At 41.0% G+C, this 18,368-nt stretch overlaps 1 protein-coding gene across 11 annotated transcripts in view; it reads right to left on the bottom strand.

Moving 5' to 3' along the window:
* The window catches only part of birc6 (baculoviral IAP repeat containing 6), a 163,713-nt gene that overhangs the window by 82,576 nt on the left and 62,769 nt on the right, over window positions 1-18,368 (bottom strand). For all 11 annotated transcript variants that reach the window (XM_080037113.1, XM_080037116.1, XM_080037120.1 and 8 more), the window contains exons 39-49: window positions 17,251-17,404; window positions 17,032-17,148; window positions 16,379-16,539; window positions 15,283-15,409; window positions 14,645-14,755; window positions 9,800-10,058; window positions 8,758-9,329; window positions 2,799-2,974; window positions 2,206-2,302; window positions 923-1,117; window positions 363-563 (exon numbers count right to left, since the gene is read on the bottom strand). In XM_080037113.1, coding sequence (XP_079893239.1) covers window positions 363-563; window positions 923-1,117; window positions 2,206-2,302; window positions 2,799-2,974; window positions 8,758-9,329; window positions 9,800-10,058; window positions 14,645-14,755; window positions 15,283-15,409; window positions 16,379-16,539; window positions 17,032-17,148; window positions 17,251-17,404 — 2,170 coding nt within the window. The remainder of the gene's footprint in view (window positions 1-362; window positions 564-922; window positions 1,118-2,205; window positions 2,303-2,798; window positions 2,975-8,757; window positions 9,330-9,799; window positions 10,059-14,644; window positions 14,756-15,282; window positions 15,410-16,378; window positions 16,540-17,031; window positions 17,149-17,250; window positions 17,405-18,368) is intronic.

Below are 18,368 nucleotides of genomic sequence, written 5' to 3'. Positions count from 1 at the left end.
TCCCGCGGTAATTAAAAGTATCGGCCGATTGCACTTAATAATATGATTCTGTATGTGGTATTTAGACAACAACAAAGTTGTTGTTTTATAACGTGCAGTAGACTTCCTTTGAGGTAATTCTGGTTTTGTATTTGTAGTTGTTTTGGACTGTTGCAGTAATACATAAAAAATACAGTTGTATAAAGCAGCATATTTGTCCAGTCACGTGTTGATATGAGCATTTCAAACTTGAAAAACTATCCTATTAAGGTACCTTTAGAACAGATTCAAAAAAGTGTTACCTATGTTATGTTAATCATGCGATTAAATATTTGAATGGGTTGCCAGCCCTTTAATTTTTTTGAAAGCTGTGTGCCACTCACTGGCCAGCGAGGCGAGGTGTGGCTGGATGTGGAGCTCCTTGAGCAGCACAGCAGCAGGCAGGTGGATGGTGAGGTCACACCAGGCCTCCTCTGGCAGGAAGATGTAGGACCAGGCTGCAGAGCGGGCGCGGCGGTGAGGGGGGGTGGCCTGCAGCAGCACCTCTGCAGGCTGCGCTGTGGGGCTGCTGGACGTGATGGTGCCTGGCAACACACACAGCAAAACAAAGCCTTACAAAACAGGAAAGAGCCGTAGAGGCCGCAAGTTTGATTATTGGGAAAAAATAGTGTCGAAAAGAAAATGTACGGTATTGAGTGGACGTTTATACATGTATCACCATTTTATATAATAAGCTTTCAGGATCGCAATCCATTGCTTAATACTGTTGTTCTGATTTGAAAAATCAAACTAGAAAATACTTTTTTTTTTTTTAAATATAATTTCTTATGTAATTGTCAAGATTCTATACTGTTATGTTTGCATGCATATCTGTGTTATGCTATGTTTGTCTTGTGGCAAAAAAAAAGATAAAGATATTAAGTGGAAAAACAAGAGAAAGAACCTAAAGGAGCAAAGTTGTGCAGCCCCTCTGCGTTGTCTGGCTCTGAGGTCATGACTCGGGCCTTCAGGTTGCCGTCGGCCGCCTTCCCAGGACCAGAGTCCAGGAACTTCATGATGGTAGACACCATGCTGCGTGCTGTGTTCACAATGGCCCGAGTGCTGGTCACCATGTTGTTACAGATTAACTGCACACCACCTGCAAAAAAAACACAAGGAAGTTATGGTTAGAAAACTGCTCTCTCGTACATTTTCCTATTACAATCGTTATGCTATGATGCATTAGTATCATTTAGGGCTGCACCATATCAGGAAAACAATGGATAACATTGTTGAATATTGCCATGAGGATATCTCTTGCGATAATTGAACAAATACTTAATATACAGTGTTAACCCATTGATGCCGGCTGCTGTGCGACGCAACATTGTATCTCCTGCCGGCTGCTGCGTAGCGCAGCATTGTTGCTTTATCTAATTTTCATGGCGAGCGCAGCATAGAATGCACCGTCATTGGTTCAAATACACATGAGATGGATTTTGATGATTTTTTAAGACCACGTGACCACCCAAATGTTATGTTGGAAATGTGTATTTGTAAATTTTTTGTTGTTTTATTATTCTCACTTTAACAGATGAAAATAAACAAGTGAGATAGGAAAAATTTTGTTTTTTTATTTAGTTGCAGAATAATTCTGCACACTAATAGTTGCCTAATAATAGCAAAACATATACGTATATTCTCGTAAGAAAGACAAAACCTCACTTTTACTTTCGTAAACATTCAGGTTTAGGTTCTTTAACATTTTGGATTGACCGAGAGCACTGTAGTTGTTCAATAATAAAATGAATCCTCAAAAATACAACTTGCCTAATAATTGTGCACACAGTGTAAGTTTAAAAAAAAAGACCATTCTTGTTGTTGTACAGTCTGAAGGCAGGTTTAGCCTTAAGGTTGGAGTAAATGGTAAATGGACTTGAGTTATATGTCGCTTTTTAGCCGATTTTCTCAGCCCCAAAGCGCTTTACATTTCTTACCACATTCACCCATTCATACACACACTCATACAGCGATGGCAGTAGCTGCCATGCAAGGCACCCTCTGAACCATTGGGAGCAATGTGGGGTTCAGTGTCTTGCCCAGGGACACATCGACATGTGGCGGGTAGGCGGGGGATCGAACCCCCGACCCTGCAATCCAGAGGCGACTTCCCTAGCCACTTCGCCACTGCCGCCCCTGAGAAAAGTTGTGTAAGGAAGCAAAATAAAGAGCCGTGTTTGTACCCACCCATGTCATGGAAGACCTTGAGGGCCTCGCTGGTATCTAACACTCTGAGGATGAACCACAGAAGAGGCTCCGACAGCTGACAGGTGGACAGAGAGCCCTGCAAAACCAAAACCAAAGACACAAAACATTGTGTTGTTCTGGCATCGATACTGTGTCTGTTTGAAAGATGTCTATCGATCTCAAATAATAATAATAATAATAATAATAATAATAATAATAATAATAATAATAATAACAATAACAACAACAACAACAATAATAATAATAACAACAATAATAATAATAACAATAATAATAACAATAACAATAACAATAATAATAATAATAATAATAATAATAATAATAATAATAATAATAATATCTTCATTTATATAGCACCTTTAAAGTCAATGGTTTACAAATTGCTTTAACAAAATACATACAAGCAAGTACAATCAAATAGATACGAACTAATTAAAATAAAAACACATATAAAAAGGATAAATACACACACTCACATATACACACAACAAACCAAACAAGATTAATAGGTGCTAGGGTAAAAAGACATTGAGGAAGAATAAATAGACGGCATCACATCAAAGCCCTGTTACCTGTCTTCCCATGTAACCACAGGCCATGTATGTGAGGATGGGCTGTAACATGACCTGCACTGAGGTGGCCCTCTTGCTGAGTGTGGTCAGAATAGTGAAGAGGCCGTCGCCCACCGAGATGGCGTCCAGGCCACCGTGGAAGTTCTCATGCTTGGTTAGGTGGAGACCACTGGCTCCTGAGGAAACAAGGGGACAAGGGTTCAGCCCACTGCACATTCACAGGGTTCCTAAATATTTTTACCAATACAGTTTCCATGAAATTCTACACAATTTCCATGAACCTTATTTTCATGAACATGCTTTAAACACTCGTCGTAAATAAGTTTGAATTATTTGAGTTGAAGTATTTTCTTCTCCTTTTTTTTCAAATTTCAGAACCTTTACAGGAATTTCACGAACCTTGCATTTATCATTTTTGTGTTCTCTACTTCCTAAAGCAGAAAAATGTACCTACAGTTAAATTAAACAGTCTTTGAGTATTTGTCATCTCACCCACAACACAACACATTTTCCCTCATACATTTGGAAAGTTAAAAACGCCTTTGTTACCTTCAATGCAATCTATAGGTCTTGTTATATAACAGACATTACCTAGTCAATTTGCTGACTTTATTACTCATGGCTCCATGTCCTACTGTGATTTAAACATTTATCAACAGCCCATAAAATGTACTCGTTTGGTAAATCATAAACGTTTAGGAACAAATCAATAAATGAAAACGTTTTTTTTTTTTGTTTTTTTTTTACTTTGGGAAATGATTATTATTTCCAGGAGTGGAGGGCGATGTGATTTACTGTAGGCTACTAAAGCAGATAACACAACACATTATTGTGTTTGGTTACAATATTTATTCATTTAAATATTTAACTGCACGCTCCACCTTCAGTTTCACTTTTGTTTTCATCTCCGTCTCAAACAGCTGGTCCGATCAGCTGTTCGGCTGGCGAGCCCAACGGCCCGACAGCGGGAGTCAGTCTAATAACAGATGATCACTAGGCAGTTATGATCACTTCAGTCAAAAAGCTAAATCATGAAATTACTGCCTCTCTCTGTCTGTCTGTCCGCTTGTCTTTCTCACTGCACACCGTCACTCCAACAGCCTCGGCAAAAAGTGACGTTTCTTATATATTTTCAATGATTCTTAATATGTGTTTGTTTTAAATTGAGATCAAGTTTCAAAACTATCAATAATCTCAAATTTTCCTTGAAAACCAAGAATCGTAATACCATTTACCGTACTTTTCGGACTATAAGCCGCGACTTTTTCCCCGTTTTTCGACCCTGTTATTACACAGCACAGTATATGTTCTGTAGCTACTAGGGATGGGCGTTAGTAATCGAGTACTCGAGTACTCCTCGTTTCAAATGATCTCGATTGGTGGATGAGGAAAATCGTTTTTTGTTTTTTTTAGTGTTTGTAGCCTTTAGGCCGGCCGGCGGGCTGCCCCTATTTTAAAATGTTAGGCTAGAGCTGAATGCGGTGCTGGAAAACTTGGAAAGTCACGTAAAGATGCCAGGCTGACTTCGGGCACATTCGTGCAAACGACAGTTAAGAAGCCTTTATTATGGAATATAGGATTGAGATTCAAAAGCCGACCGGTGTAACGTTCCGTTAACGAGGAATTAGTCACGGTAATTAGTCACGGACAGGAGTGAGCATTACGCAGTTGGATATACTAGCCTACTACTTCTACTGCTTTGGTGAGTTATTTAGCCTATCTATGTATTTAAATTGTAGGACAATAATTTTATTGTATTTGCTGCCCTTCTTATTTTAAATGGTGTCTATTTTGATTTTTAGCCAACTACAGCCCATGCTTTTTTTCTCTCTCTTTTTTCTCTCTCCACCGCAGACCTACTCGATCGGTTTAAATTGTGGCCCGCTTATTTAATTACTTTCAGTTAGGAAAATGTGTTTTAAACTTGTGGAAAATAAATCCTTACAATCATATGGTAACTGTGACTGTTTGACAAGAAGCATTAAGCGCAGGTTATTGGCTTTATTGCGATGCACCGTTATTCTGCAGACAGATGCGCTGCGTTCTAAAAATTGAAAAAAGTTTAACGAGGAATCGATTGATCCTCGAGGAATGCAAGCGATCACACGAGTAGTGAAAACACTCGTGTCCATCCCTAGTAGCTATTGCACTAAATGGTAACACTTGAATACGTTATGCAAATATGCAACTTGTTTGTTGAAATGTTAATAAATGGGAGCTTCCTCAAGCAGCCATCTCTTTCCCGACAATCCCCTCTGTGCACGAATTCTTACATATGGTAATTAAACATTATAACACCTGCGGCTTATAGTCCAGTGCGGCTTATAGTGCGGAAAGTACGGTATTTATTATATTGCATCGCAAATCGCAATATTGGCCACTATAATCGCAATCGCACAATTTCTCCAAAACGTGCAGCACTAATTTGGTGCACCCAAAATATATGCTGGTGCACCTAGATGAAAAAGTTAGGCGCACCAGTGCACCCAATGAAAAAGTTAGTCTGGAGCCCTGTGCCATATGTTTTGGGTCGTGTGCATCAACTGAATGTAGTCCTCTCCTTTTAGCTGTTTCTTTCCCCTAACTCCAAAATATATCAAAACTATCTTTGGAGCTGCTAAACACTTGTAAAGGTTCACTAGCAAGCTGCTCACGGTGTATTTCTGCTGTTTGGCACTAGCAGCTTAGCTTACAGTATTGATATACAGTGGAGGAAATAAGTATTTGATCCCTCACTGATTTTGTAAGTTTGCCCACTTACAATGAAATGAGCGGTCTATAATTGTAATGCTAGGTTTATTTTAACAGTGATAGACAGAATATCAAAAGGAAAATCCAGAAAATCACAGAAAAAAAAAAGATAGAAATTATTTTGCATTTCATTGAGTGAAATAAGTATTTGATCCCCTATCAAAACATTGCTTAGTACTTGGTGGAGAAACCCTTGTTGGCAAGTACAGAGGTCAGACGTGTCTTGTAGTTGATGACCAGGTTTGCACACATCTCAGGAGGACATTTGGACCACTCCTCTTTGCAGATCCTCTCCTAATCTTTAAGGTTTCGAGGCTGTCGCTTGAGCTTCAGTTCCCTCCACAGATCTATTGGATTAAGGTCCGGAGACTGGCTAGGCCACTCCATGACCTTAATGTGCTTCTTCTTGAGCCACTCCTTTGTTGCCTTTGCTGTATTTTTAGGGTCATTGACGTGCTGGAAGACCAATCCACGACCCATTTTTACGGACCTGGCTGATAGAAAGAGGTTGTCACCCAGTATTTCATGGTACATGGCCCCATCCATATTTCCCTCGATGCAGTGAAGTCCACCTGTCCCCTTAGAAGAGAAACACCCCCAAAGCATAATGCTTCAACCTCCATGCTTGACTGTGGGGATGGTGTTCTTGGGGTCATACAGCGGGTGAAATAAGTATTGAACACGTCACCATTTTCCTCAGTACATATATTTCCAAAGGGGCTATTGACTTGAAATGTTCACCAGATGTTGCTAACAACCCAAGTGATCCATACATACAAAGGAACCAAAACAAATACGTTCACAAATTAAGTTATATGTAATAATGTGAAATGACACAGGGAAAAAGTATTGAACACATTAAGAAAGGGAGGTGCAAAAAGGCATGGAAAGCCAAGACAACAATTGAAGTCTATCAGTGATTAAAAAGCAATCCAGCCCCTTGTCAGTGCATATAATATCAGCTGGTTCAGTCCCAACTGATGGCCTACAAAAAGGTATCATTTCCAAGGTGTCACACAAGACATCTCATGATGGGTAAAAGCAAAGAGCTGTCTCAAGACCTTTGCAACTTCATTGTTGCAAGACATAAAGATGGCATTGGTTACAGGCGCATTTGTAAGCGTCTGAATGTTCCAGTGAGGACTGCTGGGGCCATAATACGGAAGTGGAAAGACTATCATTTCACCATAGCTGTGCCTCTATCAGGTGCTTTTCACAAGATTTCTGAGGAGTGAAAAGAATGATCAGAAAAGTTATCCAAGAGCCAAGGACCACTTGTGGAGAGCTTCAAAAAGACCTGGAATTAGCAGGTACTGTTGTCTCAAAGAAAACAGTAAGTAATGCACTCCTACGCCATGGCCTGTATGCACGCTCACCAAGCAAGACTCCATTGCTGAAAAAAAAACATGTTAAAGCTTGTTTAAAGTTTGCTGCACAACATTTTGAAAAGCCAGTGAAATACTGGGAGAATATAGTGTGGTCAGATGAGAGCAAAACTTAAGAGTTTGGATGCCATAATACACACCATGTTTGAAGGAAAAATAGCACTGACTGCACATCATCCTAAAAACACCATACCAACAGTGAAGTTTTGAGGTTCGGAACATCATGGTGTGGGGCTGCTTATCAGCAAATGGTACAGGCAATCTTATCGAGACATTCTTGACCAAAATCTGCTGCCATCTACCAGGGTGATGAAGATGAAACGAGTGTGGACATTTCAGCAAGACAATGCTCCCAAACACACAGCCAAGGAAACCCTCAATTGGTTTCAAAAAAATAAAATAAAGCTGCTAGAATGGCCCAGCCAATCACCTGACCTAAATCCCACTGAAAATCTATGGAAAGAACTGAAGATCAAGATTCATGTAAGAGGCCCACGGAACCTTCTAGATTTGAAGACTTTGTGTGGAAGAATGGGACAAAATCACACCAGAGCAATGCCTGAGACTAGTCTGTCCGTACAGGAGGCGTCTTGAAGCTGTCATTACCAACAAAAGGCTTTTGTACGAAGTATTTAATAAATATCAGTGAGTGTGTTCAATACTTTTTCCCTGTGTCATTTCACATTATTACACATAACTTAATTTCTGAACGTATTTGTTTTGGTATCTTTGTATGTATGGATTACTTGGGTTGTTACCAACATCTGGTGAACATATCATGTCAATAGCATCTTGGGAAATATATGTACTGAGGAAAATGGTGACGTGTTCAATACTTATTTCACCCGCTGTATATAGTTAGAATTCCTCTTCCTCCAAGCATGGCAAGTCACTATGATACCAAAGAACTTGATTTTGTTTTAATCTTACCACAGCACCTTCTCCCAAGCATTCTCTGAGTCGTTCAGGTGTTCATTGGCAAACTTCAGACAGGCCTGTACATGTCCCTTCTTGAGCAGGGGGACCTGACGGGCACTACAGGATTTCAATCCATTACGGCACTGTGTGTTACTAATGGTTTTCTTAGTGACTGTGGTGCCAGCTGCCTTGGAATCATAAACAAGCTCCTCCTGTGTAGATCTGGGCTGATCCCTCACCTTTCTCATGATCATTGATACCCCACAAGGTGAGATCTTGCATGGAGCCCCAGACCGAGGGAGATTGATGGTCATTTTGTGTTTCTTTCATTTTCGAATAATCGCACCAACAGTTGTCTCCTTCTCACCCAGCTTCTCACCAATGGTTTTATAGTCTATTCCGGCCTTGTGCAGGTCTACAATCTTGTCCCTGATGTCCTTAGACAGCTCTTTGGTCTTGCCCATGATGGAGATGTTGGAGTTTGATTTATTGACTCTGTGGACAGGTGTCTTTTATACAGGTAACAAGTTGAGACAGGTGTGTTTTATACAGGAAACTAGTTGAGTTTAGGAATACTTTTTTAAAGCACGAGGACTAATCTGTGGGAGCCAGAATTCTTTATGATTGGAAGGGGATCAAATACTTATTTCACTCAATGAAATGCAAAATAATTTATATCTTTTTTTTTTATGTGATTTTCTGAATTTTCTTTTTGATATTCTGTCTGTCTATCACTGTTAAAATAAACCTAGCTTTAAAATTATAGACCGCTCATTTCTTTGTAAGTGGGCAAACTTACAAAATCGGTGAGGGATCAAATACTTATTTCCTCCACTGTAACAAGGTTATGGGAATGGTGAGAGTGAGCCAAACCTATGAAGTTGTGGATCTTAAAGTCTTCTTACCTATGATCATTGCCATGGCGCTGCTGTTGCATTGCCCCAGCGCTGAGAGGATCTGGCTCATGATCTGCTGGTTGGCTAGCACCAGGTCTGCTACCCCCGCAGGAGGCCCCTGACTGGAGGCCGAGCCCCCGGCCACGCTCTCCTTGCTGCCGCAGACCTTCTCCTCGTCAGACACACTGCTGTCGGCCGCCCCGCTGCCCACAGGAGGCAGCCGCCCGCTGAACTCCCTGTCCCCAGACAGAGGCAGCAGCACCAGGGCGTTGACCAGCTTCAGCAGGTCGAACATCAACTGGTCGCGCGTGGTCTCCCCGCACACCGCCTTCACGTCTCCAGGCCGGATGATGTTAGCGAACAGGCCTCCGAAGCAGGCCCGCGCGCCCACAGAGCTGTCCGAGCCGCTGCGGGACACCAGCTTGTCGGAGCAGGTGATGTAGTGGTGGACCAGGAAGGTGATGGACTCTATGACGGAGGAGATGGTGGCCACAGACACCACCTCAAAGTTCTGCTCCAGAGTGAACTCCAGCAGCTTGACCTGGGCGTCCAGCGGTCCCTGGCCTGACTGGAAGGAACCCCTAAAAAAGGATCAGGAGGAATTATTAGTTTATTAGTCAATAGTAACTAGCGGCGGATTTCCTCAACATTTGAACAGAAGTTTTCATTTAGACTAGTCGACTAGGCGGGTCGGCCGACAGGTAGTGGATAATGAGGAAATGGTCACCGATTTAGTCCAAAAGTGAATTCGACAACAAGCGTTCTCCAAAAAAACAATAAATATATTGATAAAAAAATAAAAAGCGTTCTCCAAAATCCGTGACTCCACCTTTTAATGTTCAAGTTAGCACATGCTACTTAGTACTTTCCCACGTGCAGGGCAATTGATTCATCAAATGCTAACCAACTAGCATTTCTGGTGCCGACAAGTGAGGCAGCGAGCGTTTACAAACGTTTAATCGAGTAGTCAAGTGCATCCATCCATTGCTGTAACAGGCAAAACATTATTGATTTGAAAAGACATTTCCAGAGAAGTGATAGGTGCCTGTACCTCTCGGTGGACAGGATGTGCATGATCTTGAGCAGGAACTCGCTGAACATGTGTGGGCAGGTGGAGGAGAGGTGGACCTGCAGGCGGCTAAGGAACTCGTGCATGGCCTGTGTGGCGGTCGGTCCCACCTGGGAGCTGTGCTGGCTGGTGCCGTTGGTGCTGCCGCCCGACAGGAAGCGCACCAGCACGTGCACCAGGGTGGGGTCGCACACCATCTGCTGCGCCGTGCTCTCGTGAGCGCTCAGGCCATTGCTGGAGGCTGCCGGGTCAAACACACACACACAGGCTTTAGAGAAACTGTTCCAACCATGGTATCTACACATTTTTGAAGTACAAATTTAATGACTTTTAAGACCTTTTCATGACCTCTAAAAGGGAAAATGTAATATCAATACCGCTGCAAAAAAAAATCGAGACTATACACTATATACTCCATTCATTATGAGTTTTATTCAGTTTGAGTAACAAATGGTAACAACAGCCATCTTACCAAAAACAAAACTTATGGTAGAAGTTATACCATACGTTTTTGGTCTGGTGTTGGAAGTTCCAACACCAGACCAAAAGAAATCAACTGTTGAATTATGGAGGGGGAAAAGCTCAGTATATAATGACCGATGCTTTCAGGATCACTATGCATTCGCTTAATACTGTTGTTATGACTGGACAAATCTTTTTTTTTTTTTTTAACAATTCAAAGACATTGTTTTTTTAGTTCATTTATTTTCTTAATTTAGAAATTATTATTAACAGCAAAGAATCCTTTTGAAAGGTAGAGCTAAAGAAAATGGGGATCCGTGGCTATAACAAAGATATAGGATAAGAAGTTTCTTTGATTTCATGAGTAAAGATTAACTGACTCCTTTTTGTATATAGGGGAGAGTGTGGTGAGATGTGCCACTTTTTACTCAAAGTGACTTTAAAGTTCTCCTATTATACTACTTTTCTGGTCTTAATTTCTCATTAATGACTCCTATAGAGCAACCTGATACAAATCACATCACAAAAAAACATGTAGATTTTCGGGAAACTCTTCCTCTCATCTGAGCGAGCACAGCAGTCTCTGTCCACACTCGGCTTTGTGCTTCTCCGCCCCCTCCCCCCCTCCTGCAAACCCCACTCCGTTGTGATTGGTTACCTTCCTTCCGGTACATTTTCAGCAGCGCACGGGCAGATTTGAGAGCAGGAAGGTGGGGGCATGGCCGGAGCGCGCCACCACGTTGCAGCATTACCATATATGGAAAAATCCGGAATCGTGACGACACGATGGCAGGAAATTTGAACCGATTTGAACACGTGATTTCTCGACCGGCTGCCCTAGTGTTTAGCACTCTGCACAGCCACCCCAGACGGTCAGCAGGGAATACGTCTAAATGCATGTACGTAATTATTTGATACGCTAGTATGGTTAAACATGACTATAAATCATTATAACAACGTTTATAGGTCATAAAAGTCGAAAAGTATCATAGGTCCACTTTAAAGTAAGGCCTTGACAGTAAAGTCTCCAACTCAAATATGTACATATATTTCAGGGTGTTGTGCACCTTCTGAAAAATGGAGACACTGTGTCAGATGAATTAGAAGCTATTGGAGAAGGACACATAGATTTTCCATAATTTATCCCTCTGGGATGGGCTTGTTGCTCTTTTTCTTTTATGGGACACATTTCTCTAATATAATGAGTGCATTTAAATTATTTAAAAATTAAAAGGGCCATATTACATTATATTTTTTAAATGTGCCACGGGCCAATCAATCAGTTTTTGACACCCCTGCACTAGTGGGTTAACTTTTTTTTTTCAAAGGGCCATATTACATTATATTTTTTAAATCGGCCGCGGGCCAATAAAAAGCGGGTCGTAGTTTGGACACCCCTGCTCTAAACCATCTGTAGGGCTTACAAAGAATGGCCCGAAAAAGAAAAAATACCCAGTGAGCGGCATTTGAGTGGACGTAAAATACCTTGTTGAAGTCAGAGGTCAGTGGAGGATGGGCATTAGGGCTGGCCCGAATTATTCGAATACTCATTCGGAAAATTAGTATTCGGAGCTTAAATTAGTATTCGGAGCTTCGTTTTTTTTTTTTTTTTTTTTTTTTTTTTTTAATAATTTTTTTTTTTCAACATTTTTTTTTGCAAGAAGCTAGTACTGCAATATAATGTCATCAAATTATTTTATATTTGGATATAAAAGTTAGTAATATTGTAGTAGTAGTATTGCTCATTTAGGAGGATATTACATCACTAAGTGTCATAGCGCATCCATTACTTCACCTCCGAGCGAGGAAAATCTTCAACAAAATATGCAGATACTGTCAAAATCGGTTCCAGGGAGTATATAGGGATTATTAACGTTTAAAAAAAAAAAAAAAAATGTAATGTTGTTTTTGATGGTGTGTTTTTCTGGAACGAATATTCGCTCGGAAAAACCAACGAATATTCGAAGCCTGAAAAATGGCAATCGGGCCAGCCCTAATGGGCATACTGGTTCGAGATGATAGAAAGGCAACAGTAACTCAAATAACCACTCGTTACAACCAGGGTATGCATATATACCATCTCTGAATGCAAAACACATCCAACTTTGAAGCAGATAGGCTACAGCAGCAGAAGACCCCACCGGGTGCCACTCCTGTCAGCTGAAAACAGGAAAACGAGGCTACAATTCTCACAGCATCACCAATATTGGACAATAGAAGATTGGAAAATCATGCCTGGTCTGATGAGTCTCGATTTCAGTTGTGACATTCAGATGGCAGGTTCAGAATTTGGCGTAAACAACATGAAAGTAGGGCTGCAACTAACGATTATTTTAATAATCGATTAATCGGTCGATTATATTTTCGATGAATCGGATAAAAAAATAAGAAACATTTCGTCACCCTCTTAAAATAATGGCCTAAGTCACTTTTTGGCCAAAATTTTTTTTTTGCTTAAATCAACTCCTTATGATGCTGGCCACCTCTGGTAAAATGGCCTAATTCCTCAGTTGAACAGATCATGTGATTTTACTTGACAGAGGCCATTATACCATATTACCAGAATGTCAAGAGTGTGTTTTAGGCCATTTTATTTTGCCTAAGTCAAAAGAAACTGTTAATTTTTTTTTTCAAGGACATTTCACAAGTGTGTAAAATGGCTTAAGTCACAAGTTAAACATTAATATAAAGGGTTTATTCCCATTATGTTACATAATTGACAGAAATTGTTATTACAATGTCAAGAGTCATCTTTTGACATAACTTGTTTGAGTGAAATTATTAATGAATATCGTATATTCAATCTTTGAATAAGTTTTTTGTGTTTCCTGAAAACACTGAAAAAATTACTTAGGCCATTATTTTAAGAGGGTGACGATTTGTAATTGCCGCATCTTTATTCAAAAACTGAACATTACTTCAAATTCACAGTGCAGACTGAAGTGTCAAAACATCAGGCTATTGCTCCAACGTCCCGGAACCATTAAAAGTGATATTAAATGATAAAAAAATTAAAATAAACTTAACTGGGATAACACAAAAAAAAACATACAATGTATGATAAACATTTATACGGTATATAAGGGATGTCCATGGTAAACCAGTCAACCGATAAGATTTTTAACCGGTAAATACTAACGGTTAAAAAAATTCAATCATCTTAATTTCTCTCAGACGAAAGGAGATTGTTAATATTTATTGATATTGATACCATTTTCGAGACTCCTTAACGATCCAAGTCTTTATTGATATCACAATTGATACTTTTCTATTATTTTGTTGAAATAGAACTTGTATTATTGCTTTAATTGCTGATATGATCATAGCTCAAGATAGGACATTAAACAGGTCATAATTCCATCTTTACTATCTATTTTATATTGCTGGGAAAACAAGTTTTCGCCAAAATCTCAATTTTTTTTTTTTTGTGTTGCATTTGAACACATCAATCATATTACTGAGCCGGCCTGAACACATCACATTTGACATGTTTGCTACTTTTTTTAAGCTAACTAGCTCTATATCCTTCCGATTTTAACATGGATTTAAAAACTGGATTACTATTTTTAACTGACGGGACTTTCTACACCGTTCGGTTGTGTGATGACTACCGCTGCTTTGAATGACTGTTGATGCGCCGATGCCGACTCTCCGAGCCTGTCTGCACACCGTCTGCAGCAGCAGCTGACGACAGTTTTTTTGGACTAGACGGATACTGAGTTGAAGGAGTTTTTTTAACCCAAAGACAGCAAAGGTACAACACTTTTATATAGGCCTACAGTCCAGTGTTAGATATGACCAAAATACAAACTGTGGCCGCTCACACTTTAGCTTTCCCGCACCGCTTCACGTGCGGAAGCCTCGCTGTGGGCGTGTATGAACCTGTTGGCGGCTGGATGTAAACAGTGCCGCGCCTACAAGTGACTTATTAATCGCGCGACTCAACGAATCGATGACCAAATTTGTTGCCAACGCTTTTAGTAATCGATTTTAATCGATTTTATCGATTCGTTGTTGCAGCCCTACATGAAAGTATGGATCCATCCTGCCGTGCACCATCAACCATGCCATGTTCAAAGTCACCTAAACCCCCTTTCTTTCCCATTCTGATGCTCGGTTTGACTTCAGTACATTGTCTTGACCACATCTAAATGCCTAAATGCATTAAATTACTGCCATGTGATTGGCTGATTAGCTTTTTGTTTTTATAAGACATTGAACAGGTGTACCTAAAAAAGTGGTTGGTGAGTGTATGTACGTGTGTAATATGATGTTTATTTGTGAATAGCAAAATATTAAAAAAAAAGGGTCTGACTGAAAGTAATGTTGAGGAGAGACAGTAGCCAGTGAGAGCAGTGCACTTACAGCAGGCTGGCATGTTGGTCATGAGGGTGAGAGAGTGCAGCACCAGACACCACGTTCTCAGGGAGGTGTTGGGGTACCACGCCAGCACTGTCAGGAAACTGCTGATGGAGGCTGGAGACACACACACACACACACACACACACACACACACACACACACACACACACACACACACACACACACACACACACACACACACACACACACACACACACACACACACACACACACACACACACACACACACACACACACACACACACACACACACACACACACACACACACACACACACACACACACACTTAATACAAGAAAAATTACATTGCATTGTAACATAACAGTCTACATACAATGATTCTAGATTTTGATGGTACGACGATTAAAGTTTGAGGAAATAAATCAAGGTTTCAGGATTACAATGCTTTCACAACACTACAGATGTATTTAATTACATGACTGTTTTATAATTAAAAAGGTTCTATTGTATCGTGTCCGCAAACCGATTATTAATAATAGAAAATTGGATTCCCTTTATTGATGCCGTAGGGGAACATATGACTAATGTGGGTTGAACTAAAGTGTTACTATTCTTTAGTGTCACAAGTGTGTGTGTGTGTAAGTGTTGGCGTGCTGACCTTGGTTGAGTGGGATGGTTGGCACTCTGCTGGCGTTGAACATGAAGATGTCTGAGCCGCTCTCTTCACTGACAGTGGAAGACGTGTTGAGACTCAGTGTGAGCCACAGCTGCAGCAGGGACTCCAGCTGAGAGACAAGGAGAGCCTTTACAAACTTGCCCTGCGTTCCAAATCGCATACTTTCTATATTTAGTATGGTAGAAAAAAAGATTTAGGATGTCCCGATTCTTGTGGCCAGATTTAGGATGGTTAGAAAGACCCAGATGTCTACTACATCCGGCCAAGATTTTTAGTGTTGAAAACAGCATCCTATTTGGTCGAATCTGAACTCATAATCCAGTGTGCACCTGAAGTGATGTCACATTGACGGAGCCTCTATATGAAAACAAACGGGGATGCGCCGGATATAAAAGCAAGAGGCAAGATCAAGGCGCAATGTTATGATGAAATAAAAGAGTAAGAGTATGTCCCAATAGTATGCCTACTGCATCCTAACTAGATTATTTTTATCGTCGGATGTAGTATGTAGAATAGATAAAAGAAAGAGTATGCGATTCGGAACGCAGGGTCACTTTGTTTTGATTAGACTTAAAATGACAAATGTTATTTAGTTTCAAACATTGAAATTGGATCCAGACTTTGGGAGCACATAAAATCTCCTACATGTATACGCTGTATTGTAAAAGCACCATTTCGCTCCAAGAATAGCCAGAAAATAGGGGCTGCGCTTCAGAAACAAGCCCCAAAGTTGCATATTAAAAGCTGACATGGCAACACCGACGGGCAGGGTGTGAGAAAGACAATACTATTGGGCTACCTGGGGGTGCCTTTTAACTGTCTTACCCCGCCTCCCAAAGTTGATGCACTTTTTGAATTTCACGGAGGAGGCAGTTCAGTCAAATTAGGGGGGTCTAGTTACACTTTAAAGACCTTCTGCATTAAGACGGCAACCAAACATAAAGCCAAAAATACATAGGAACGGCATACAACCCAGAACATTTTCATCACCAAACTTGAAAAAAGGAAATGGGAAAAGATCTATCCACATAGAGTCAAGGAACTAGTAGGTGCATGAGGTATTGTGTGTTTGACGTACCTGTACGTGGTGGACCTGCAGCATAGAGAAGAGTTTGTTGAAACAAGCACTCAGCATGGGAATGGACGAGGGCTGGACCAGCAGGCTGCCGGCCGGAGGAGAGCCTCCTCCATGGAGGGCCCTCAGCAGGGAGTCATCAGTCCCATTGGAGGCCTGGCTCACTGAAAGACACACAACAAGCACATCGCACAACATCACACTACAATAACCAATTGGACTATATTCATTTTAATTCACTTTTAAACCCATATTATGCTCTTTTCCGAGTTCAAAATTGTAATTGTAAAGCTGAGTCTGCTCCGATTGGCCCTCAATCTCACTGCCAGTTAGATTCAGGGGGATCTGAGGGTGTGGCTTATCACAAATGGAAGCAGTGCTAAGTTAGCTTGGTAATGAGGGCCGCGTGGCTTCTCCTCTTATGACGCCATAAGGGGAGAGAAATCTGACTGCAGGTTTTTTTTGGGGTGGTTTCTCATACCCATATTAATGTAGAAAAAACATGAAAAGGGGCATTTTACATAAAAGTTTACCTTTCATTTGTGGTTATTTTTTTATTTTACTACTACAACATAGATTTGTGTCCCCAGGTTGTTGAGTTTTTAAGGTGTTATTAAAGAGAACATTTCCTGCATGCTTTGGGCTTGTGTGGTTACCTATGGATGAGTTTGAAGTGAGAGCTTGTAGGATGGAGTCGGCCTGTAGAGTTGCCATCATTTTGAGCATGAGCTCTGCTTGCTGTTCCAGGCCAACCTCTAGCCGGGCATCCAGCGCTGGCAAATAGAGAAGGAAAGGGTCAAAGGTCAGATGGAAAGAAATCCAAAAGTCTATTAACAAAAGGTTCCAGATCTAACCAAAGTTCAGCATGTGCTTACCTTGTGACACAGACACTGATAGACTTTGAGAGCTGGGCTTTTCGGCAACAACTGGGGGTTTGGACACTGGGATCCCAACCCCTCCAATGTACGGGTTGTACCCATACGTGCCATAGTCAGCACCCCAGTAGTCATACCAGGTACTGCTTATGGGCTGAAAACGGACATACGCAAGAGGGGATGAGGTACATGACAAAACACAGCACAAAAGATTACAGTCACTCTAGCAACAAAACATCAGTTGACACATTTAATTTGCCTTCAAACCAGAAATTGCTGATTAAGTTGCTCAAAGTAAAAGTGTGAAGCTAAACTCTATTTAATCAACTCCAAAAAATAGCCTGAAGAAAGCTCAATCACTTTACCTGTCAGTATTATTTAATTGTAAACTTTTGTTCTGTCCTTCAGCTTACATACAAGCAGCCTGCAAGTTGTTCTGCCTTTCACGGTAACATGAAGGGAAAGCTGCTTGTTCACTATAGCTCCTGATCAACAGTAGTTAAACATTGAACGAGGACATTAAGCAAGTTAAATCACAGAAACTGTGTTTGGTTGGGAAAAAATAACCTGATATTTCCAGAATTAAGTAGAAACTCAAATGCCTCGTTTAAACTGAGCAGCACAGTTCGGTTCGGCGTGGCAGGGTTTGGTACTGAACTGTAACCCTAGATTTGGCTTGCGTTTCCACTGCCGACAGCGCCCTTACTTGGTAGGCGGGGTTCATGTTTGACAGCGATAGCCGCGGTCAGAGTACATACAGTCTATTGCTCTGAGCTGTTGAGCCGTGGCAGCTATGAAACTATGGTGACATCATAGCAGCTATGTAGCTATGGTGACATCAAAACAGCGGGGCAGTGTAGCCCGCTTGTATATTCAATTTAGAGGAAAAACGCCACACAGTAAACAAAGAGCTGCGTGCCTACATTTTTCTGTAAACACAAGACTCTTCACTCTTGCCGAGGAGACTACACATAGCGGTTTATCTCTCACGCGGAAATGATTCTGTCAACCAATCAACAGACTGCAGTGTGTAGCTCCACCCATTTGGGCCGGCTTTGTACCCCAACCAAAGGGTCCCAAAAATAGGAGCGGCACGTAATTTTGGTACCCTTCCCTTA

The sequence above is a fragment of the Ammodytes marinus genome (assembly GCF_949987685.1).
Source record: "Ammodytes marinus genome assembly, chromosome: 11".
In the NCBI taxonomy this organism is placed as follows: domain Eukaryota; kingdom Metazoa; phylum Chordata; class Actinopteri; order Uranoscopiformes; family Ammodytidae; genus Ammodytes; species Ammodytes marinus.
Note: the sequence above shows the minus strand (reverse complement) of the source record. Positions and strands in the feature narration are given on the sequence as shown.